Here is a 24879-nt window from a genome sequence, read left to right as displayed (position 1 = left end):
AAAACTAATTTTTTGACCATGTAATCTTGGCAGTTTTAAAATGGGACAAATTCATCTCAATGACTCACACTGGATGACAAATGTAGAGTGTGGTCCTTTACTTGGTTTACTTTGGTCCAAAAAGTTACAACAATATTTTCCACAATTTCAACTCACAGGATCGCAGTTTACGCCATGCCGTATATTTCACAAGTCTTCCCCATTTCCATTTGGATCCCTTCTTGAATTGTAAAAAATGTGTTTAAAACATAATAAATGTGGTTCGAGGCTTGTAAATCAGTTTTTGCAACAAATTAAATCAGCAGTAGTGATTTTGTAGTGTTGTTAAATGGTTATATTCGTTTTCACTTTATTTCCCATCTGTAACATTTGCTGTCCACCAATGTATTGATTTTAGTCATTAATATGTTGAGAAGTTATTATGATAATTTTCAATTATATACAAAACTTCCCCACATGGGAACACTTTGTTGTATTTTACCTGGAAGTAGCAGCCAGACTCAATGTATACCCCTCAGGCCTGGGTGTCCTAGTTTTGCAATATTCACTTACTACCTCTTGTGGTGGGTTGACTGTAATTATTGCTGTCCAGTCTTCCAATGACTATTGGTACATAAAGTAGGAATCATATAAATGTTAAGTTAGAGACTAAGCAAAAATTTGTGGTATTAGACAGAAAATAGGAATTTGTTGGCAATGGTTCTTGTGTGATTTAAACATTTTACCTCCGGTTCATATCGAATGGCAACGATGAAGTCCATGGAGTAGGGGATGTTATTCACAGTAAATCTCAGTCCAGCCCCATTCAGGACACGTGCAAATCCAGGACCTGTCCATGTGATGAGCTTTTCAGGACTTGGCTGCCGCAATACAAGCTCCACAAACCCATCTGTGCCATATGGAAGAATTTCCTGAGTGTAAATATATTAAAACAATTTACAGGTTACCAAAGGCAGAAAATATCAGCAGTCCCAATGCTACAACTTTGAAATCAAACATTACCTGCACCTGCCTCCTGCCTCGCAGACTTCTTTTCTTCATACTTTTCAGTATTATCCTATCATTTTCAAATCGGAAATCTATTCCTTGCTTGAGGAAGTATTCCTTGCATTTTGGCATGGGAGTTGGATTGATCTGGAAGCAAATATGTGTGAAGTTAGTGCTAAACATATTTGGCAAACTGGTGCACTTATACAACCATGAAGCAATTCTTCTTAAAGGGAACCTGTCACCTGTTTTGGCTCCTATAAGATGTGGCCACAGCCTTTCAGGGCTTACCTACAGCATTCTATAATGTTCTAGATAAGCCCCCGGGGGGCGGTCCGGTCTGATGAATGTCGCAGGTCCGGGTCCGGCGCCTACCATCTTCTTGCAAGGACGCCCTCCTGCTTGCTTCATCGCTTCCTGCATCGCAATTCTGCGCAGGTGTACTTTTCTGCCCTGTTGAGGGCAGAGCAAAGTACTACAGTGCGCAGGTGCTGGGCCTCTCTGACCTTTCCTGACGCCTGTGCACTGCAATCGGACCGGACCGCACCGGACCGCCTCCCGGTGAGTATAATAAAACTTATTTCTATTATATTTCAGGTTGGATCGGAGGCTTATCTACAGCATTATAGAATGCTGTACATAAGCCCTGAAAGGCTGTGGCCGCATCTTGTAGGGGCTAGAACAGGTGACAGGTTCCCTTTAAGAAATAAAATATTTAAAGGAATTCTAAAATACATTTTTAATATGAAATAGTTTTCTTAAATAAAGTTTAGCTTTTAATAATATCTAAAATATTCTAAGGATTCAGTGAGAAGGCTGTATAAATCGAAGTGAGATCGAAATGTATTGCACGGAATGGATAGCTGCTCCCCCAACCTGAGCATGACAGCCTATAGAAATATATAAAGTTTGGGTCAGGAGAGCCGCCGGCCAGTCCGTGCACTGAGTTCCAATCTTGTTCCCATTTATATGGCCATCTGACTGCACCCTAATACTAATAAAGAGTGGCATCTTGTTCTCATTAGGTGACAAGTACTTTTATAAAGCACCCCGGCAATCAGATGATTTTGCTGAGGAAAGTTGCAACCAAACTAAAATATATTACCACATGATGGTAACCTAGAGAAGGTCTCTCTGCTCTGTATCACAGATGGGGATTCTAAGGTGAAAAAAACCCCACCTATGACATGCCTATACCCCTTTAACCTATATATTCCCGAGGGTGGTTTGCACGTTAATGACCGGGCCAATTTTTACAATTCTGACCACTGTCCACATTTATGAGGTAATAACGCTGAAATGCTTCCATAGATCCTGGTGATTCTGAGAATATTTTCTCGTGACATATTGTATTTCATGATAGTGGTAAAATTTCTTTGATATCACTTGCATTTATTTGTGAAAAAAAAAACAGAAATTTGGTGAAAATTTTGAAAATTTTGCAATTTTCCAGCTTTGAATTTTCATTACCTTTAATCATAGAGATATGTCAGCAAAATGCTTAATAAGTAACATTTCCCACATGTCTACTTTACACCAGCACAATTTTGGAACCAATTTTTTTGTGAGGAAGTTATAAGGGTTAAAAGTTAAATAGCGATTTTTCATTTTTACATAATTTTTTTAATTCAGATCCAAAATTTTTTATTTTACCAAGGGTAACAGGAGAAATTGGACCCCAAAAGTTGTTGTGCAATTTGTCCTGAGTACACTGATACCCCATAAGTGAGAGTAAACCACTGGGCGCATAGCAGAGCTCGGAAGGGAAGGAGCGCTGTTTGACTTTTTCAACGCAAAATAGGCTGGAATTGAGATCAGATGCCATGTCGCGTTTAGAGAGCCCCTGAGGTGCCTAAATAGTGGAAACCACACAAGTGACACCGTTTTGGAAACTAGACCACCCAAAGGAACTTATAGATGTGTGGTGAGCACTTTGAACCTCCAAGTGCTTCACAGAAGTTTATAATGTAGAGCCGTGAAAATAAAAAATCATATTTTTTTCCACAAAAATAATATTTTCCCCCAATTTTTTATTTTACCAAGGGAAACAGGAGAAATTCAACCCCAAAAGTTGTTGAGCAATTTCTCTTGAGTACTCCAATACCCCATATGTAGGGGAATAATCCTTTTGAGGCACAGTGCAAAGCTCAGAAGGGAAGAGGTGCCATATTGGAGTTCAGATTTTGCTGGAATGGTTTGAGGGTGCCATGTCATATTGGCAGAGTCCCTGAGGTGCCAGAACAACAGAAACCCCCTATATGTGAACTTATTTTACAAACTACACTCCCCAATGAATTCATCTAGGGGTGCAGTGATCATATTAACACCACATGGGCCTCACAGAATTTTATACCACTGAGCGGTGAAGAAAGAATAAAGAATTACATTTGTACCACTAAAATGTTGCTTTAGCCCCAACTTTTTAATTTTTCTAAGCGCTAATTTTTTTTTTTTTACAACAAACTAAGATCCATTTTTTCCTGAGTGTGCCAATACCCTACATGTAATCGTGAAATATTTTTCAGGCACAGTGCAAAGCTCAGAAGGCAAGGAGTGCCAGATTTTACTGTTATTGTTTGCAGGTCCCCTGACCCACTGGGAGAGCCCATGAGGTGCCAGAACAGCAGAGCGCCCATAAATGACCCCATTTTACAAACTATACCTCTCAGTGAATTCATCCAGGGGTGCAGTGATCATATTGACACCATGGGTGTGTCACAGAATGTTATACCATTGGGCAGTGAAGACAAAATAACTACATTTGTACCACCAATATTTTGTTTTAGCGAAAGATTTTACATTTTCACACAAGTGAGTAAAAATGGCACCAAAATTTCTCCCACAATTTGTACTGAACATAGCAATACCCCATATGTGGGGCCATATGTGGAGCCACACAGAGAGGTTCGGAGGAACGGAGCACTATTTGCCTATTCAAGAGAATGGGTCTGTGCACATGTCAGTGTGCTTCCACGGACCGTGTGTCCATAGGCAAAACACGCTGACATGTCCATTTTTTAATGTCAGCACAGGACACAAAACATGCTGCACACATGCATACGCATAACACACATGAATATCATCCATGTGACATGCATCGGTGCCGGGGAAGAAGTGTTACAGTAAGCGCTGTTCCCCGGCGCCAGGTGCTGAACACGGCTCTCATCATTCTCCCCTGCTCTGCCAGTGATCACGCGAGCAGGGGAGAATGATGAGAGTTACATTTAAGTGATAAAAGAGACAGCAGACTATTACTCCCATCAGCCTACCCCTGCTGCTGCTAATAACAGTGACAGCAGGAGCGGCTGATGGGGGTATCAGCTGTCTGAACTATAAATAAATAAATAAAAACGACTTGGGTTCCCCTGTAATTTTTATAACCAGACAGGCAAAACTCACAGCTGGTGGCTGCAAATCTCAGCTGTCATTTTCAGCAAGCTTGGTTATCAAGAATAGAGGGGTCCACATGCTGGTTTTTTTTCTAATTATTTAAATAAATAATTAAAAAAAAACAAAAATGGCTTGGGGTCCCCCCATTTTTGACAAAAATTGAAAAACAAATAAAAAATATACCTAAAATTGTATTGGATATTTTAACAAATGATTAATAAGTTACAGTAGAGTGGGGCTTGGCTGAAAGTGTCTGCATAAACCATTATCGTGGTGGTGGATTAAAGAATCTTTTGGCCAAAACAAAAGCTGCTATGTATGTGATCTGGTCATGGAAACTGTAAATGTGTGAATGGTGAGAATGTGGTGCAAAAGTGGAGTATTCCAAGAGAGGGTGGTGGGACTGTGGAAGGTTTGAGGGGTGGAGGTAAGGCTAGGGAGGAGCCTGGGTGGAGTTTCAAGGGGGCCCCAAAAATTTTACCAGTATGGGGCCCCAAAATTCCTAGTGGAAGCCTTGTCCCTACCCAAGGCCTTTGAAAAAAAAAAGAACGTTCTCAGCCACCTACCCACAGGCATGCATGCTAAACGGGCACATTTCCAGGATGTTTGCTCTGGAAATGTTGCCATTTAGGCTGGTAGACAGGGAGAATTTCCGCTGACACATGGCGGCAGCCTTCCCTCGGTACTCGGTCCCCAGTCGCCACTTTTTCTCCTGGTGTGGTGTCCCTGCCTTCTACCAGCATATGTCAAGGAACATCACCAGTGCTATTTCCAACACACTTACTAACATTGTCCACTTAACGACCAATACATAGGCAAGCGCTTGTAGCCAGGGATGCTACATTTCCCTGACAGCACACTGGGTGAACATTGTGGAGGATTGGGCCGAGTCACATCCTGGCACAGCGCATGTGCTCCTGAGGCCGAGGCCATCTCAGCAGTTTTTGAAAACATTCCCAGATTGCCAGAGCTTCTGGTGAAGGTATGCCATGTCAGTGCCCATTTCCGCAAGTTGGCTACACCTGATGCTGCTCTGACAGTGCTGCAGTAGCACATGTAATTGCCAGCCCACCGACTGGTGTGCGACATCACCAGACACTGGGACTTCACACTGCACTTTCTGGCAAGGCTTTGTGAGCAAAAGAGGCCAGTGGTTGAGTACCAGGCTCCAACACGCCAGTCAGTATTCTGGTCACAATGCATAGAAAAAGAAAAAGGGGCAAACAGCCAGCTCATGGACAGCCACCTCCGGTGCTCAGAACTACATCCTGATGAGACCTTGCAAGCAATGCAAAAAGGATAAAATGTTATAGCTCCTTTAGAAATCCAGACTTTATTTAACCCCTTCATGACCTTCAGTGTACTAGTACTGCTCTGCGGGAACTGCATTTCTAACCAGAGCAGTACTAGTACGGCGGCGCAATCACTGCGGCATCAGGCTGAGCGCCGTGGTGATCACGTGCGGGTGTGAGCTGTATGTGACAGCTGACACCCCACAGCAACGCCCAGGATCAGTGCTAGCACCGATCTTGGGCATTTAACCCATCTGATGCCACTGTCAGCAGTGACAGCGGCAAAGAGAAGCATCACGCAGGGAGAGGGCTCTCTTCGCGCTTCCCTCAGAACAACGTGATGCAATCGCGCTGTCGAGAGGGTCTCCATGGAGACCCCCAGCACCAAGATGGCTGCGGGTCCTTCCGAGTCTGGCAGGGAGGTGGCTTGTCAGCGCTTGCAGAGAGTAGGACCTGAGAAGCCTCCTTCCCTGCCTGTCAGATCGCTGATCTGATACTAAGCAGTGCTATGTTTCAGATCAGCAATCTGACATTATATAGTGATGTCCCATCCTGGGACAATGTAATAAAGTCAAAAAAAATATTAGAATGAGTAAAAATATTTTTTTTAAATAAAAATACACATATTTGGTATCGCCGCATCTGTAACAACGTGCTATATAAAACTGTCCCACTCGTTAACCCCTTCAGTGAACACCGTAAAAAATAAATAAAAAACAAGGCAAAAACAATGTTTTATTATCATACCACAAATAGTGCAATAAAACGCGATCAAAAAGACAGATATACATAAAAATGGTACCGTTGAAAACGACATCTTGTCCCGCAAAAAAAGAAGCTGCCATACAGCTCCATCAGCAGAAAAATAAGTTATAGAATGAAGCGATGCAAAAATAAATTATTTTTTCTATAAAATAGTATTTATCGTGTAAAAGCGCCAAAACATAAAAAAGATATAATTGAGGTATCGCTGTAATTGTTCTGACCCAAAGAGTAAAGCTGCCTTACCAATTTTACTACATGAGGATCGGTATAAAAAAAAAGTAATTGCTGGCTTTTGTTCATTCTGTTGCCCAAAAATCAGAACAGAAAGCAATCAGAAAATGTCATGTACCCAAAAATGGTACCAATAAAAACGTCAGCTTGTCCCACAAAAAACAAGCCATAACATGACTTTGTCAGCCGAAATATGAAAAAATTATAGCTCTCAAAATATGGTGACCCAAAAACTAGAATTCACGATAAAAAACGTCTTTTAGTGTGTGACAGCAGCCAAACATAAAAATCCGATATAAATCTTATATCACTGTAATCACACAAGGAACAACGAAAAAAATAAATAAAACCAATTCTTCACATGCTGTTGATTTTTTCTTTCTGCTTCCCAAAGATCACAGTAAGGCTCGGCAAATATTTATCCTGCGCTCTGCGCTGAGCGCTTACGCCTGGTTTTCCATGTAAATTTCTGAAATATATGATTCAGACAGAACCCCCTGCAGAAAATTCCCTATAATGAGGCAGATAAAGGCACTGTGGGCGCCATAGGACGTGTGATCCGGCGGTGTCCATCTTTTTTTAGGATTGCATAAAAGTGCTGCGTCGACCACAGTTTTGTGCACTTCTGAAAAAAAGCAAACCACAGAACAGAGGCCAGACGGAGTCCAGAGTTACTCTGCTGCCTCATTATAGTGAATGGATCCATCAGGGGTTTTATCTGAACCACGTAGCTCAGAGATTTAGATGGAAACCGAAAAGATAGTGGTCAGTGTAGAGCGCCTGATAACTGTGATACCAAATGTCATACCTCCCAACTTTTGAAGAAGGGAAAGAAGGATGCCCCTGACCACACCTATTTCATAATTAGCCACACCCATGTCCATGCTCCCAACCACACCCATTTAGCACTGCTTATCACACTGACTGGTACTGAGGGCACAGTGGCTGGCATTATGGGCCCAGTGGCAGGTACTGTTTGCACACTGACTGGTACCGAGGAAAAGAAAGAACAGAGACAGAAAAAAGAAAACAGAGATAGAAAGAAAGAACAGAGAGGGAAAGAAAGAGGGGAAAAGAAAGAACAGAGAAAGAAAGAAAGAAAGAAAGAAAGAGGGGAAAGAAAGAGTGAACAGAGAAAGAGAAATAAGGAGGTGAAAGAAAGAACATAGAGAAAGAAAGAAAGAAACAGAGAGAGAAAGAAAGAACAGAGAGAGAAAGAAAAAGGGGACAGAAAAAAAGAACAGAGAGAGTGAAAGAAAGAGAAAGGAAGAACAGAGAGAGAAAGAACAGAGAGAGAAAGAAAGAAAGATTAGAGAGAGAAAGAATAAGATTAGAGATAGAAAGAAAGAGGGGCAAGAAAGAAAGAACAGAGAGAAAGAAAGAAAGAGAGGCAAGAAAGAAAGAAACAGAAAGAAAGAACAGAGAGAGAGAAAGAAAGAAAGAGGGGAAAGAAACAGAACAAAAGAAAAAACAGAGAGAAAGAAAGAAGGGGACAGAAAAAAAGAACAGAGAGAAAGAAAGAAAGAACAGAGAGAGAAAGAACAGAGAGAAAGAGGGGAAAGAAAGAACAGAGAGAAAGAAAGGAAGAACAGAGAGAGAAAGAACAGAGAGAGAAATAAAGATTAGAGAGAGAAAGAATAAGATTAGAGAGAGAAAGAGGGGAAAGAAAGAACAGAGAAAGAAAGAAAAAAGAGAAAGAGAAAGAAAGAGGGGAAAGAAAGAAAGAACAGAGAGAAAAAGAAAGAAAGAGGGTAAAGAAAGAAACAGAAAGAAAGAATAGAGAGAAAGAGGGGACAGAAAAAAAGAACAGAGAGAGAGAAAAAAGAAAAGAGGGGAAAGAAAGAACAGAGAGAGAAAGAACAGAGAAAGATAAAGAAAGAGGGTAAAGAAAGAAATAACAGAGAGAGAAAGAGAAAGAAAGGGAAGGAAAGAGGGGAAAGAAAGAAACAGAGAGAGAAAGAAAGAACAGAGAGAAAAAGGGGACTGAAAAAAAGAGCAGAGAGAAAGAAAGAGGGGAAAGAACAGAAAGAAAGAAAAAAGAAATAAAGAAAGAGGGGAAAGAAAGAAGAGAGAGAAAGAAAGAGGGAAAGAAATAAAGGAGAGAGAAAGAAAGAGGGGAAAGAAAGAAAGAGAACAAAGAGAGAAAGAAAGAAGGGAAAGAAAGAAAGAACAGAGTGAAAGAAAAAGAAAGAAAGAAGAGAGAGAGAAAGAACAGAGAGAGAGGAAAGAAAGAAAGAAAGAAAGAAAGAACAGAGAGAGAGAAAGGAAGAAAGAACAGAGAGAGGAAAGAAAGAAAGAACAGAGAGAGAAAGGAACAACAGAGAGAGAAAGAAAGAAAGATTAGAGAGAGAAAGAAAGAGGGGAAAGAAAGGAAGAGGGGAAAGAAAGAAGAGAGATAAAGAAACAGAGAGAAAGAAATAAAGATTCTATTAAGATACTATAGCAGCCCGGCTCACATTGTAGTGCCCACCTGTCAGGAACACCGCACTACACTCGCTCACTGAGCCAGTGCACATGTCCTGAGTACAAAAACAGTGCTCAAAGATACCTGTGGAGCAGGGCAGCAGCGGTGACAATGCGTGCTTCAAACTATCAGGACCTGAAGCACATGACTGCTGGGGGCGTGGCCTAAGCTCCACAGAGCTAGGAGCTGCAGGGAAAGTCCTAGAAAGGTAACCACGGGACAGGTTACCAAGGGACATAGACAGGGGCGGAAACCAGATCAAGCCGGGGTCAATGCACGAGATAGCAGGACAGTACCAAAGGGTTAGACAGAGCGGATAGTCAGGACATAGCAATAGATAAGAAAACCAGAACGGGCAATCGACGGTACAATAGGGGCAAACGGTAGTGGAGTAACAATAGCCAAGCCTGGAGGTCAGAACCAGAGAAGACAATAGTACCTAAAATGTGAGATGGAGTTCAGAGCAATGGGACAGGCCGGGTCATACACGGGAATCAAACAAGCAATGCAGTACATGCACACCAGGGGGGTCGGTCAGACACACAGCCAGAATAACAGTATAGCTGACAGAGAATGGTAGTCTGGAGTGAGTATAAATACCCCTCCCAGATCCAAAGAGAGGCCGGCAAAAGTTAACCCTGTGAGAACAGGACATTAACCATGTCCTAACCATGACAGTACCCCCCTCTTAATGGGGGGCCACTGGACCCCCAGGTTTCTCAGGGTATCTGGCATGAAAAGCCCGCACCAGTTGATCAGCGTGCACCAAACTGGCCGGAACCCACGACCGATCCTCAACGGAATATCCCTTCCAATGGATAAGGTAATGAAGTCTCCGGCGCACCCACCGCGAATCAACGATGCGCCCTACCTCGTACTACAGTTGACCCTCTACCAACACTGGTGGAGCCACAGATGAGGGATCTTATCTAACTGTCCCCACAGGTTTTAATAGGGACCTGTGGAAGACATTAGAGATTTTGAAGGAGGTGGACAGCTGTAATCTGTATGCCATCGGGTTGATCACCTCTACAATCTTGTATGGGCCAATAAATTTGGGGCCCAACTTCATAGAGGGTATTTTAAGTTTGATTTTACAGGTGGACAACCAGACTTTTTCCCTCACTGTCAACGCAGGAACCACTCCCCTCCTCCTGTCAGCAAAATGTTTGAACTTCTTCTGGGCTTTGGAGATGTTCCCCTGCACCTCCTTCCAGAGGGTTTTTAATTGTTGTACCATCCCCTCAGCACCAGGGCAATCCGAATCCATACGGGAAAATTCCCCAAACTGCGGAACAAACCCATAATTGACCTGAAAGGGAGACTTTCCGGTAGACTGATTAATCCGACAGTTGAATGCAAATTCTGCCATGGGTAATACCTCACACCAGTCTTCCTGTCTTGAGGAGGCCAGGCATCTCAGAATCTGCTCCAATGGCTGGTTGGTGCGTTCAGTTTGTCTGTTGCATTCCGGGTGATAGGCAGAGGAGAATGACAACGTGACCCCCAGCTTCATACAAAACGCTCTCCAAAACCTGGCCACAAATTGCACACCCTTTTCCGACACCATGTTCACAGGCACTCCATGCAGTCGAACAATGTGCTGTATAAACAAGCGGGCCAAGGTTTCAGCAGATGGTAATGCAGGTAATGGCACAAAGTGGGCATGCTTATTAAAATCTATCAACCACTACTCATACCACTGAGTTGCCCTTGGAAGGTGGAAGATTAGTGATAAAGTCCATGGACAGGTGAGTCCATGGTTTATCCGAAATTGGCAAAGGCACCAATTCCCCGGCCGGCCGGACCTGAGAGCTTTTAGAGCGCGCGCACACCCCACAAGTATTCACAAACCTTTTTATATCAGTACCTATAGAGGGCCACCAAAAACCCCTAGCTACTGCCCCCCGGGTAGCTGCAATACCAGGGTGTGCACTTAACACAGAATCATGAAATTCTTAAAGGAGTGTGGGATGGAATTGTTCGGGTACAAACAATTTACCTGGGGGTTTATTCCTGGGAGCTTGTGCTTGTGCTTCCAGAATCTCTCTCTGTAACTCAGAGGAGATTTTGGCTACAACCACTCCCGGTTGAAGAATGGAGGAAGGAGGTTCTGGAGGGGACACAGAATCAAAACTTCGGGATAAGGCATCCGCCTTTACATTTTTAGACCCTGGTCGGAACGTGATGGTAAAATGAAATCGAGAAAAAAAAAGTGCCCACGGAGCCTGTCTGCGGGTCAATCTCTTAGCAGACTCGATAGAGGCCAGGTTTTTATGATCAGTGATGACCATAATGGGATGAGCGGCCCCCTCCAAAAAATGCCTCCATTCTTTGAAGGCCAATTTAACTGCTAACAATTCCCTGTTACCGACATCATAGTTACTCTCGGCTGAAGAGAACTTCTTAGAGAAAAAGGCACAGGGTTTGAGGTTAGTCAGGGTAGAGGGGCCCTGTGACAATACTGCCCCCACCCCCACCTCCGAAGCGTCGACCTCGACGATAAAAGGTTTTGCGAATCGGGTTGTACCAACACAGGGGCTGTAGTAAAGCACTTCTTTAATGCCAGGAAGGAATTTTTTGCGACCACGGACCAATTTTTTACATCTGCCCCTTAAAGAGTGAGGTCCGTCAAGGGTTTCACCACCTGCGAGAACCCTTTAATGAACTTCCTATAATAATTAGCGAAGCCCAGAAATCGCTGCAACCCCTTCAGGTCATGAGGCTGCACCCAATCTGTAATGGCCTGAACCTTCCCTGGATCCATGCGGAATCCCTCCCCGGATACAATTACACCCAGAAAAGATAGTTCTTGCATAAAAAATGAGCACTTCTCCAGCTTAGCATACAAATGGTTCTCCCGCAGTCTCATAAGAACCGTACGCAGATGGTGCAAGTGTGACTGACTGTCCTCAGAGTAAATCAAGATGTCATCCAGGTAAATGACTACGTGATGTCCAATCAAGTCAGAAAAAGCAACATTAATAAAGTTCTGAAAAACCGCAGGAGCGTTAGTGAGGCCGAAGGGCATAACCAGGTTTTCAAACAGCCCCTCAGTTGTCAGGAACGCTGTTTTCCATTCGTCCCCCTTCCGGATCCTTATAAGGTTATAAGCCCCTCGTAGATCGAGCTTAGAAAACCATTTGGCCCCCGTGAGTTGATTGCATAGATCAGGAATCTACGGGAGAGGGTACGTGTTCTTAACAGTAATTTTGTTCAGTTCTCGAAAGTAGAGGCACGGTCGCAACCCACCATCTTTTTTCTTTACAAAGAAAAACCCCGTTGCCATGGGTGAGACCGAGGGCCGAATATGCCCCTTCCGAAGGCTTTCTTTAATGTACTCTTTCATAGCTTGGCACTCAGGCTCGGACAAATTAAACAAACAAGCCTTGGATAATTTGGCTCCAGGTACTAAATCGATAGCACAATCATATGGTCTATGTGGTGGGAGCGCCTTGGCCTCACTTTCGGAAAACACATCTTTAAAGTCTCTCAGGTACTCCAGAATACCCTTCAGACCTACAGATGACATAGATACAGATTTTATCGGATTGACAAAAGGAACCGGGTAACAACACAGACCAATATCATTACATCCCCATCGAATGATCTCCCCCTTCATCCAATCAATAAGAGGATTGTGGCGTTGCAACCAGGGCATTCCCAATACCAGTCCTGCAGGCAGATTATTCATAATGAAACAACTTAAATTTTCCACGAGTGGAACCCACTTTCACAGAAAAACTTCAGACATAAAACAAATTCCATCCCGGGTAAGAGGGGATGAATTCACAGCCACAATTTTAACAGGGTCTTTTAACCTGACTGTCCCTATCTTATTAAGAGTCACAACTTGGGCATCAATCAGATTAATGGAGGAACCACAGTCAACAAAGGCGGTGGTCGTAACAGGACCGCCAGCAAGCTCCAATTCAACCTGGAGCCCCATTTTTATACGTGAGAAAAAATGTACCTGGGAGTCTGGACAACCTCCTCGATTGTTGCCCAGACTCAGTCATTTCTCTGATGGTTTCTCTGAAGAAGGACACGAGGGGCAATTCCTTTTCCAATGTCCAGAGGCTCCACAGTAAATGCATAGTAGGTTGTCTCTACGATGCCTTCTCTCTTTCTCCTTAACCGAGACTGACCCAACCTCCATGGGCTCAGATACAGGTGCAGTGTCACACAATTTGGGATACAAGGGAGACTCTTGTTGCATCATTCCTCTAGCACGGAGTCTCCGGTCCATACGGACCGCCTGCATCATGGCATCCTCCAGGGTATCAGGAGGCGGATGTAATGCCAGAGCGTCCTGCAGACGGTCAGACAGGCCCCTGCGAAACAACCCTCTCAGGGCGGCGGCGTTCCAGGATACTTCGGACATCCAATGTCTAAACTCTGAGCAGAACCATTCAGCAGAATGCCTCCCCTGTGTCACACTCATCACCATATCCTCTGCCAGACGCACTCTATCAGGCTCATCATAAATGTGCCCCAGAGGCTCAAAGAACAAATTCACAGACATACGTTCAGGAGCAGAGGAAGAGAGAGAGAAAGCCCATGCCTGTGGAGCCCCCTGAAGTAGGGAAATAATGACCCCCACCCTCTGAAATTCATCCCCGGAGGAGCGGGGCCTTAGAGAATAAAAAAGCTTGCATCCTTCTCTGAAAGACCTGAACTCCCTTTTATCCCCTGAGAACGGGTCTGGCAATTTGACCGGAGATTCGGGGGACGCTAATGACACATCTCTACCCCCAGAACTAGAAGCTCCTGCAGTGACAGCCCCCTGTACAGTAACCACCAACTGTTGCTGGGTATGGGCCATCGTGCGCTGTTCCACATTGAGTTTATGGAACATTTGGGTCAGGTGCTTGACCTGATCAGCCAAAGCTTGTATGGGATCCATGAGGATAACACACTTTTTTTTTCCCTCAGAGAAAAAAAAAAAGAACTGAAACGGTCAGCTATAATGTCAGGAACACCGCACTACACTCGCTCACTGAGCCAGTGTGCATGTCCTGAGTACAAAAAGATACCTGTGGAGCAGGGCAGCAGTGGTGACAATGTGTGCTTCAAACTATCAGGACCTGAAGCACATGACTGCTGGGGGCGTGGCCTAAGCTCCACAGAGCTAGGAGCTGCAGGGAAACTCCTAGAAAGGTAACTACGGGACAGGTTACCAAGGGGCATAGACAGGGGCGGAAACCAGATCAAGCCGGGGTCAATGCACGAGATAGCAGGACAGTACCAAAGGGTTAGACAGAGTGGATAGTCAGGACGTAGCAACAGATCAGAAAACCAGAATGGGCAATAGATGATACAATAGGGGCAAATGGTAGCGGAGTAACAATAGCCAAGCCGGGAGGTCAGAACCAGAGAAGACAATAATACCTAAAACGTGAGATGGAGTTCAGAGCAAGGGGACAGGCCGGGTCATACACGGGAATCAAACAAGCAATGCAGTACACGCACACCAGGGGGGTCGGTCAGACACACAGCCAGAATAACAGTATAGCTGACAGAGAATGGTAGTCTGGAGTGAGTATAAATACGCCTCCCAGATCCAAAGAGAGGCCGGCAAAAGTTAACCCTGTGAGAACAGGACATTAACCATGTCCTAACCATGACACCACCTAAGCCTCCTGATGCAGGACATATCATGATCCGCTCACATGGCCATGTCATTTCCTGAAGTTCCTCCATGGTTCCGTCACAATCTCCTACAGAAATTACCTCATTTCCGGTCAGCTTCCAGCACGTCACTTCCAGTGGAACGTCACATGCGAATTTTAAAGTGCTCCTTGGGGCTCCGCTGTGTACTCCTGTGTCCACAGAAAAAGTAACCTCCCGGCCGAGGCAGACTCATAATCGGGACTGTACACATGTGTGCAGGCTGCAGCCCTCAGTTGTCAGCATTATCTTGGCTGTTATAAAAAATAGAGGGATCCCCATGCTGTTTTTTAAAGTTATTTAAAGAAATAATTTTAAAAAACGGCAAGTGGTCTGCCCATTATTGATAACCAGCCAAACTAAAGCAGACAGCTGGGAGATGGTATTCTCGAAAACTAGGAAGGACAATGGAAATTTGGCTCTCCCCAGCCTGAAAATAACAGCCCACAGCCGCCCTAGAAAAGGTGTATCCATTAGATGCATCAATTCTATACCTTGCTAGCTCTTCCTGCTTGGGATGGTGCGTTAGCAAGCAGGGGAATATTTTGGGGTTGATGTCAGCTTTGTAATATCAGCTGATATATCAAGCCCAGGGGTTAGTAATAGGAAGGCATTTGTCAGACACCCCCATTAATAACCCAGTAAGTAAAAAATAATAAAGACACACAGAGAAAAAGTCCTTTAATTGAACAAAACACTCCCTGACAAATTCCCTTCTTTTTCCCATTTATTAACATAGAAATAAAAAATCAAAGAAATCCTCACGTGTCCGCTGATAATCCACAATGCTGATGCCCTACGACAAACACAACCTCTACTACATCTGGTTGCATTGCTGAGTGGTGACAACAGTAATTTTACCATTGAGCAAGACAGCCAGATGACACTGAGCTGAGCGTGAGAACACGGCTACATGTGACCAGCGGTGAAGTCATTAAGGTTGCTGCCAATCAGAGCCTTTGTTTTCCAATCTGTCAAACGGATTTCGGGACCCCCATTAATTTGAGTGGGGTCTGGGTTCAGGATCGGGTTCGGGTACTGTTCTGGTACCTGAACCGAACATTTTAATAAAATTTGGATGAACCCGATGGACCCTAACATCCACAGATCTGCCCATCCCTAGTAATCAGCCTATCTCGATGACATCTGTCCTGTGAAAAGTGAATGGGAGCGGAATGCACTGGATCCACAAGTATGAAAGCAGTTGAACATGTCTCAGTTTGGTATTTACACCAAGCAAGGGGGTGAGATTGTAATTCATCCAGATAACCCATTTATGCTACTCAAAATCACTATAAGAATAATATATGCAAACTCATCTTTCTACAGCAAAGCTGGAAAGTTGTACATTGGTTGTTACTCACTATAGTTCCAGATCCAGGAAGTGCTTGGGCTTTCTCTGCCTCGTAGATATAATAATCAAGTGGTACAATATAATATCCATTTGCTGGTTCATTACATTCAAGTCCTACAATGTTAGGAAGACAGTCACACTGGCCAGTGCTTTGAGAACATCTGTAAATATGGAGAAATCAAAGTGAAAAAAGAAAAAAATAGGAAGCATTTTTTCATAATACAAACAAAAAGACATAAAAATGTTAAAAATGTCTGACAGTAGACCTCCTTCACTGTAGAAATCAAGAAACCAATATAGTTTGACACAACCTAACCTTTTCCTTATAAATATGGGGCACAATTGCAACTATAATTGCACTGAAAAAAAATGTCATTCATAATTCTCACTATATTACATTCGTATTATAGAAATTCATGTTATACTGCATTCATACTATATTCATATTATTTATCATTCTATATGAATATTTATTTGACTCTGTCAGAAAACGTGGCAACTTGTCTTAATGTGTAAGGGGGATGACCGCACCGCGGGTACCGGAACTGATGAGGCTGCGTCCCCTGTTCCCCGGGGGGAGCTTGAGCCGACAGGACCTTCCTCCTGTCCGAGGGGTCGTGGCTAAGTGTTACCAGAGGCAGCGTTGTGCTCGTGAACAGACTGGGTTGGTGGGAAGGTGCAGCGCGCAGCTGAGGAGGGTGAGAGCTTCTGCTTCGGGGCCGTTAGGAGCAGAGGTGCGCGTCTGGCCGTGAGAGAGACGGACCACAGAGACTCTGACACGAAGACCGTCGTGTGCAGGTCGGCACCCGGACATCAAGGAGCCAATCGCTCTGTACCAATATCATATAAATCCCCTATTAGAATTATACTTTATTAGATAAAACAACCCAAAAATTGGTTCACACCAAAAAAGTGACCACACAAAAAACAAGAAAACAAAAAACATGCTCAAAAAACCATGTAGATGAAACCCTGGGGATGTTCTAGAAGTCCCTCCCTGGTGTATCACCTAAGCTTACACCTTCCTGGCTGCAGAGGATGGCACCCTAGGGGAGAACGTTGTGGCGCCCCTGCTCCACGATGGCTGTCCCTAGGGACCCTTACCCTGCAGCCACTAGGGAATCCCTCTACCCAAGCTCTAGAGGGACCCCTACCACTCTCATAGAAAGTATCTCAAATGAACATCCAAATTCACATATTTATCACTGACCCAGCATTTACCAGTAAAATTGTGCCACCCAATCTCAACGCCATGCCTATATTAACAAGAAAAATGTCAGATAAATGCATACAAAAAGGAATGAGAGTGACTACAGCATACCATGAAGGATATAGCGTAATGCTGCCAGTCTATGCGCCCAGAGATATGCCTTGTGTGGTGGTATTAAATTGAGGCACGAAAATTAAGGGTCAGTTTTTTTGTAGCACTACCTTTCAACCAAGTAATTTGCTATCAGTGTGGTATATCAGTTATCCATCAATATTAATAGCTTGGATTGTGAAAGGTTTCTAATCTTTACTACATGTGCCACTGTTTGCCTTATGTGTTCTTTCTCATTGTTTTTATCTCTGTCTGGGTCTAGGGTCACCTTAGACATAGGTTCGGTCTATATTTATTGGTAGGGGTTCCACTAGAGATTGGGTAGAGAGATTCCCTAGTGGCTGAAGGGTATATTCCCTAGGGGCAGCCATCATGGAGCGGAGGCACCGCAACGTTCCCCCCTAGGGTGCCAACCTCCGGAGCCAGGAAGGTGTAAGCTTAGGTGATACACCAGGGACTTCTAGAATATCCCCAGGGTTTTATCGACATGTTTTTTAGCACGTTTTTTGTTTTGTTTTTTGTGTGGTCACTTTTTTGGTGTGAAGCAATTTTTTGGTTGTTTTATCTAATAAAGTATCATTTTAATAGGGGATTTATATGATATTGGTTTTGAGACCCTATATGTATCTTTAATTCAAGTTATTTGTACCAATCGCTCTGTAACAGTCAGTGCTGCATGTGTGTCTGTGTCACCTGACAGAGACTGTGTACTGCTGCTTCCTGAATCCCCGGTGCATATTCGTTGAGCCTTGCCTAATTCTGACAGGACTGTGGCCTATACCTTGCCGGACACCGGAGTCTCCTTACTGAGGACTCCACAGGATGTTTCAAAGACTCAACATTGCCAGCTGGGCACGTATCGTCGCCTTCTTCAGGACCCCACCGGATCTACGTTGTGCCAACGGCTGTTGGTGCCATCATCTGCTCTGGGACCTCTTCTGGCAGGAAAACGCCTGAATGATAAGTGACTCCTTTGAGAATGGCTTCACTCGTTACTCCTATGTTGATTCATTCCTCCTCAAACAAAGCCCTGTATTCCCTATTATTTACTTCACGTTTACCTATCTCCCTGCATGAAGTAACTCCCTATTTTATTAAAACCTGTTAACCCTTGATCTGCCTCCTGTCTGCCACTGCATCCCGCAACCTGCTCACACTTGGCATAGTTGGCAGGACGCAGTCTATGGGTGCAGAGGTGGCAGATCAAGCGGTCAGGGGTGTCCCAGGGGCCCGTATACCATTGGGGACAATATTGAGTAACCTCCCCAAGTTTACAGGAAGCAACATTCTGCTATGGAGCTGGACTGAGTGATTCAGGGGTAAGTTGAGGATGTACCCCATGGCCCCTGTAATGGAGGCAGAGGTTGCCCTGATGGCTCTGGACGGAGAGGCGAGGATCTCCATTATGTTACAGCCTCCCCAAGAGCGTCATACCTTTAACAAGGTGCTACAGATTCTAGAAAAAATGCACGTTGAACCCATAGACGTTGGAGAGTTGCGCATGTGCTTGTTTAGGCATGTCCAAAGGGAGGGGGAGACCGTGACCCACTACATGAATGTGCTGTGGGAGATCCACGCTGCAATTGCTAAGCGAGATGGCACAGGCGTAGGACCCCCTGACATAGTGCTGCGAGACCAGCTAGTGACAGGCTGTAGAGATGCGCTGCTAAAGTGAGCTTTGCATGAGTGCCTGCGAGTTAATCCACACATGACTTTTGCAGAGATGGGGGCAGAAGCAAGCAAAAGGGAGCAGGAGCAGGGGACCGTAGCCTTGGCAGGGATGGTCCGGAGCCGCAAAGTATCTATCCCGAACGAAGAAGAGCCGGAGTGGTCCCGTGAATTACGGCAGGGCTGGCGGAAAATATGGTCAGAAATCGGGGGCCTAAAGGAGGCCCTTGCTACAGTGTTGGAGTCCAATGCCATACCCCGAGGTAACTCACAGCAAAAGATGAAAGAAGTTAGAGAAGTGCAGAGCATGAAGAAAACTTCAGCAGCAGCTCCAGAATTTAACCCCAAATTGTGGGGTGGAAAGCGAATGCAGAGGGAGTATGCTTCCCATAGAGGACGGCGATCACGACCAAAGAGCCCACCAGACAGGTGCAAAAGTGGGTGTTGGACATGTGGAAGAATGGGACACCTGTACAGAAGTTGCCCTACCCAAGACAACTGACGGCGAAAATCCACTCACCCTTCCAAAGGTCCTGCTAATTGGAGAGAATCACACCCCTGGATGAAATGGTATGGCGAGAAGAGAACAGCCACATCCAGAGCCAGAAAGAGCCACCATATCGGATGCCGAGAAGTGAGGGTAAAGGCGTCATCTGCCTACAGTAAGATGTATGCGGTACTCAGGCGTGTGGAGGCGAATCTGGTGAAATGCCAAATTGGACCCAATGGTCCCATCTGTGAGACTCAACCCGAAGGAGAAGAAGAGGTGCTTATCCAAATAGTCCACCGAAGTATGCCGCGTTCCTGCCTGTTACACAATCCCAAAAGAGGGGATCAAGTGCCAGGTGTTCCTGAAACGGCCGCTCCCACGGTTCCCGATTGTGAGGAGGAAAAGCCACTTACTACATTCCCTGGACTGGATAGTTTACTGCCTGCCAGCCCAAGGGATCCTGACCAAATGGAAGAGATGCAAAGTGTACCTGAGATATTTCCTCCTGCAGCTGTTGATTACAAAGAGGAAGAATGTCTTGAGTCACCAGATATTGACCCAGAAGCGAAACAGGCTCCAGTGATGACTGCTTAATTGAACTCAGATGTAATCCCGCCCCCTACAACCACCCAACCTGACTCTACCACTCAAGCTATAGTTCCGAGTACTCTTAACGAGAAAATCAAAGAGGAGCCTCAAAATACTCATTGTGACCATGTTGGTGATTCGCCCCTGCGGTATGTACAGAACAATTCCCTTTGGCAGAGTGTGGTGCAAGAGAGGCAGAACTAGATGTGAAAACTGTGGGCATCTGTTCCATCTCCGGAGGATATAGAAGAAAACAAAGAATTTTCGACTGCGGAATAGCGAGCTAAAGGAGAGGAGGAGTGTAAAAGGGACAACCGCACTGCCGGTACCTGCGTGCCGGGGCTGGAACAGATGAGGCTGCGTCACCTGTTCCCGGGGAGGAAGCTTGACTGACAGGACCTTCCTCCTGTCTGAGGGGGCATGGTTAAGCATTACCAGGGGCAGCGCTGTGTGCGGGAACAGACTGAATTGGCAGGAAGGTGCAGCGCGCGGCTGAGGAGAGTGAGAGCTCCTGATTCGGGGCCCTTGAGAGAGTCGGACCACAGAGACTCTGACAAGAAGCCCATCGTGTGCAGGTTGGCACCTGGACATCGAGGTGCCAATCGCTCTGTAACAGTTAGTGACAGAGACTGTGAACGGGTACTGCTGCTTCCTGAATCCCCAATGCATATTCGTCACGCCTCGCCTAATTCTGACAGGACTGTGGCCTATACCTTGCCGGACACCGGAGTCTCCTTACTGAGGACTCCACAGGACGTTTCAAAGACTCAACGTTGCCAGCCGGGCACGTATCGTTGCCTTCTTCAAGACCCCACTGGATGTACATTGTGTCGACGGCTACTGGCACCATCATCTGCTCCGGGACCTCTTCTGACACGAAAACGTATGATTGATAAGTGACTCCTTTAAGAACGACTTCACTTGTTACTCTTATGTTGATTGCCCCCTCAACCAAAGCCATGTGTTCCCTGTACTGCCTGTTATTTACCTCACGTTTACCTATCTCCCTGCATAGAGTAACTCCCTGTTTTATTAAAACCTGTTTACCCTTTCTGCCTCTTGTCTGTCACTGCATCCCGCAACCTGTTCACAAATGCATACAACATTGTTATGCTTTTTTTTTCATTTTATAATTCATTGTATTTTTTTTTGGTCTATAAATTTTTTTAGGATTTTATAACATTCGTTCTGACCTGTGAATTTAGGAAATGCAAATCTCTATAGCTTATTTCAGATTGAATTCTACATATACTATATATAGATACAAATAGAAAAGAAGACTATGTGACTCCTTAGTGTTACAATATATCAGGTGTGAATGGGGAGCACATTTGTCAAATTTGGTGTTATCGCTCTCACATTCTTATATACTGGTCACTGGAAGTTCAACATGGCACCTCATAGCAATGAACTCTCTGATGATCTGAAAAAAAGAATTTCTGCTCTACATAAAGATAGCCAAGACTATAAGAAGATTGCAAACACCCTGAAACTGAGCTGCAGCCCAGTGGGCAAGACCATACAGTGGTTTAACAAGATAGGGTCCGCTCACAACAGGCCTAGCCATGGTCGACCAAATAAGATGAGTAGTGCACATGCTCAGCATCATATCCAGAGGTTGCTTCTTCAAAATAGAAGTATGAGTGGTGCTTGCATTGCTGTAGATGCTAAAGGGTTGGGGGGGTCAACCTGTCAGTGCTCAGACCATTGCCGCACACTGCATTAAATTGGTCTGCATGACTGTTTTCCCAGAAGGCAGCATCTTCTAAAGAAAATGCATAAGGCTATGTGCACACACTGTGGATTGGTCTGCGGAACCGCAGGTAGAACCGCAGGTAAAATGACCTGCGGATTGGCCTGTGGTTTATTACCTCTACAATGGAGGAGATGGTAAACCGCAGCAGAATCCTCAGAAAAGAAGTGACATGTCATTTCTTTCTGCGGATTCAAAACTGCAGCTTTTCTGCAGTTAAAAATCCACAGCATGTGCACAGCAGAATGTAAATCACATAGACTTACATGCTACTATACACTGTCTGCAGAACTGCTGCAGATCCGCTGCGGCCAAAACCGCAGCGGATCCGCAGCAAAGACCGCAGCATGTGCACATAGCCTAAGAAAGCCCTTAAACACTGTGATAAGCAGACTGAGGACATGGATTACTGGTCCCATGATTTGTAGTCTGAAAAGACCAAGATAAACCTATTTGACTCAGATGGTATCAAGTGTGTGTGGCAGCAACCAGTTGAGAAGTACAAAGACAAGAGTGTGTCCTGCCTGCAGTCAAGCGTGGTGGTGAGAGTGTCATGGTTAGGAGCGCCAGTAGTGCTGCCATTTGTGAAAAACTACAGTTCATTCAGGGAACCATGAATGACAACATGTGCTGTGACATACAGAAGCAGAGTATGATCCCCTTCCTTCAGAAATTGGGCTGCAGGGCAGTATTCGAATATGTTAACACCCCTCCAAGATGACTACTGCTAAAGATACTGAGGGTAAAGGTGCTGGACTGGCCAAGCATGTCTCCATGCCTAAACCTTAATGAGCATTGGTGGGGCATCCTCAAACAAAAGGTGGAGGAGCGCAAGATCTTCAACACCCACCAGCTCCATCATGTCATTGTAGTAAGGGCCCAGATTGGGGGGTGGTCCACTGCTTACCGCGACCAGACGACACAGACACCAGACGGAGGCAGATTTTGGTTGCAACAGATCCGAGTTTATTGGCCGTCCTCCTGACGACCATAACCATACACCGCAGCTCCATTACAGCTCTCCGTATTCAGGCCCGGGTACCTTCACCTTCCTTCAGTCGTAGTGACGTTCCTCATGGATCTTTCGCTGGGGCTGCCCTAGGCCTATCTACCGCCAGCGCTTCACCAGTCCGAGGTCATCTTTCAATCGGTACCCCCGGGGCCTCGTCTGTCCTGCGGTTCTTTGTGTCAGGGCCACCCCCCTGACTGTCTCTTCCTATCAATCCCCTGGTCAAGCTCTCCACCATTGTCAGTTCTCTGTACTGAGTCTTCTCCTCCTGAGCTCCTCCCGGGACTAGCCTAGCCTGGAACCCTGTCCTGTCCTATTTATCCCCTTCCTCTGGAATTTCCCTCCTGGGTTCCTATCTCTCCACCCCCATGACTAAGCGGTTTCTAAAGCCTTAAGCTGCTATCAAGTCCTGAACTACACTCCCCCCTGCCATCTTGTGGTCAAATCTAGGTACTACACTCCTTTTCCATCTTCCCCAGCTTTCCCTTCTGTCATTACATACATCCACCTACAATGCACAAACCGTCCCTTCTACCTTTAGTCAAGTCCGTTCGTCAAGTCACCTTCCCCACACTCTCCCTTCCTTTGTCTATTGTCGTCCTCGACAATCGTATTGCCTACCTTCGTCATCCTGAAGCTTGTCCACTATCTGTTGTCGGACCGGTTGTTGGGCCAAACCCGCCACATGCGGGGGCCGAACCAAACTGGGAGCACCATGCTCCGAGCAGCCTACCGCTACTCACCAAGGCGCACACCGCATGACAACGTCTTTCAAGATGGGCTAGGTCCACCCGGACTACTCTACGGCGTATACCTCCCACTACTCTCCCCTTCTGTCACTCTCAACTGTCCGGAATGTCCTGACCGAGGCCCTACGCCTACCAGGTCATCGTCAGCGCCTGCCTATCCTTTTGGGGGTGTCCGTGGTGTCGGGGACCTGACTGACGGACCACTGTCTGGTTCACTCTCTTCCGTCTTATCTTCCTTGAAGTTAGAAAGTGATGGTCTGCGTTTTTATCATACCCTGTACCCAGGACCTGTTACACACTCTTATACATATTACACATTAAATCAACTTTTGGTACACCGTATATATGGTTACCTTTGCTTTAATACCAATAACTTTAACTTTAACTCCTTCTTTAAACACAACATTCCAAAAAAACAAAATGTAAGTACTCACCCTTCCTTTAACATGAGTACTTTCCCATATGCATCCCCACTGTGTCAGGAGAAAACAAAAAACAAAAAAACTTTTTTCTTATCTTGGACGTGAAAGTGTCCTGTAGGCTGCACAACGGTGCACCGAAATCCCGGTAGTCCGGGTCATCTCCTGATGGCCGATGTTGCGCCAGTCCAGCAGGGGAACCCCACAGCCGTGAGGTCCCCAGGGTGCTTGAAGTGTCTCTGGGAGTCCTTCTACGGGGGCTCGGGGGCTTCGGGCTCGACAATCACGGCTACCGCATAGTAGCCGCGGGGACAGTACTCCTTATACTATGACACCAAGTCCCCCTCCCGCAAAGCCCGGCCGCGACGGATGGAAGTCACGTTAATATATACCTTTTGGCCGGTTGCGAGGTCCCGAATGAACCCGTATCCCTTCGCCAGGTTGGTGTATACAAGCCTCCCGGTGGACCGTGAGGCCGTCATACCAGCCTCTCCTTTCTCGTGAAGCAGGCCCCAGATCTCCCGCTCTCTGGCCTTCTTCTTTTCTATGACCTCCGCAACCCAAACGGAGGGTCCGGTGTAGGCCGCAGAGTCCGGTGGGCGGGACACGGCCGGGGTCAAGAGCGGGGCAAAGGCGGCCACAGATTCCAGCGGCCCAGCAGCCGCTGGGGCCGGGCGACGGGCCGGGGCAGCCATGGGTCCCGATGGGTAGGCCGCAGAGCCCAACAAG

At 45.6% G+C, this 24879-nt stretch overlaps 1 protein-coding gene across 1 annotated transcript in view; it reads right to left on the bottom strand.

Moving 5' to 3' along the window:
• LAMB4 (laminin subunit beta 4) overlaps nt 1-24879 on the bottom strand; it is a 339109-nt gene that overhangs the window by 255302 nt on the left and 58928 nt on the right. The window contains exons 13-16 of the mRNA XM_073573188.1: nt 16164-16314; nt 1003-1134; nt 726-911; nt 482-603 (exon numbers count right to left, since the gene is read on the bottom strand). Coding sequence (XP_073429289.1) covers nt 482-603; nt 726-911; nt 1003-1134; nt 16164-16314 — 591 coding nt within the window. The remainder of the gene's footprint in view (nt 1-481; nt 604-725; nt 912-1002; nt 1135-16163; nt 16315-24879) is intronic.

This window comes from Dendrobates tinctorius, unplaced genomic scaffold (genome assembly GCF_039654945.1).
Source record: "Dendrobates tinctorius isolate UK_male_01 unplaced genomic scaffold, ASM3965494v1 ptg000035l, whole genome shotgun sequence".
Lineage (NCBI taxonomy): Eukaryota > Metazoa > Chordata > Amphibia > Anura > Dendrobatidae > Dendrobates > Dendrobates tinctorius.
The sequence above is the reverse complement of the archived record's forward strand: the minus strand, read 5'-3'. Positions and strand labels throughout refer to the sequence as shown.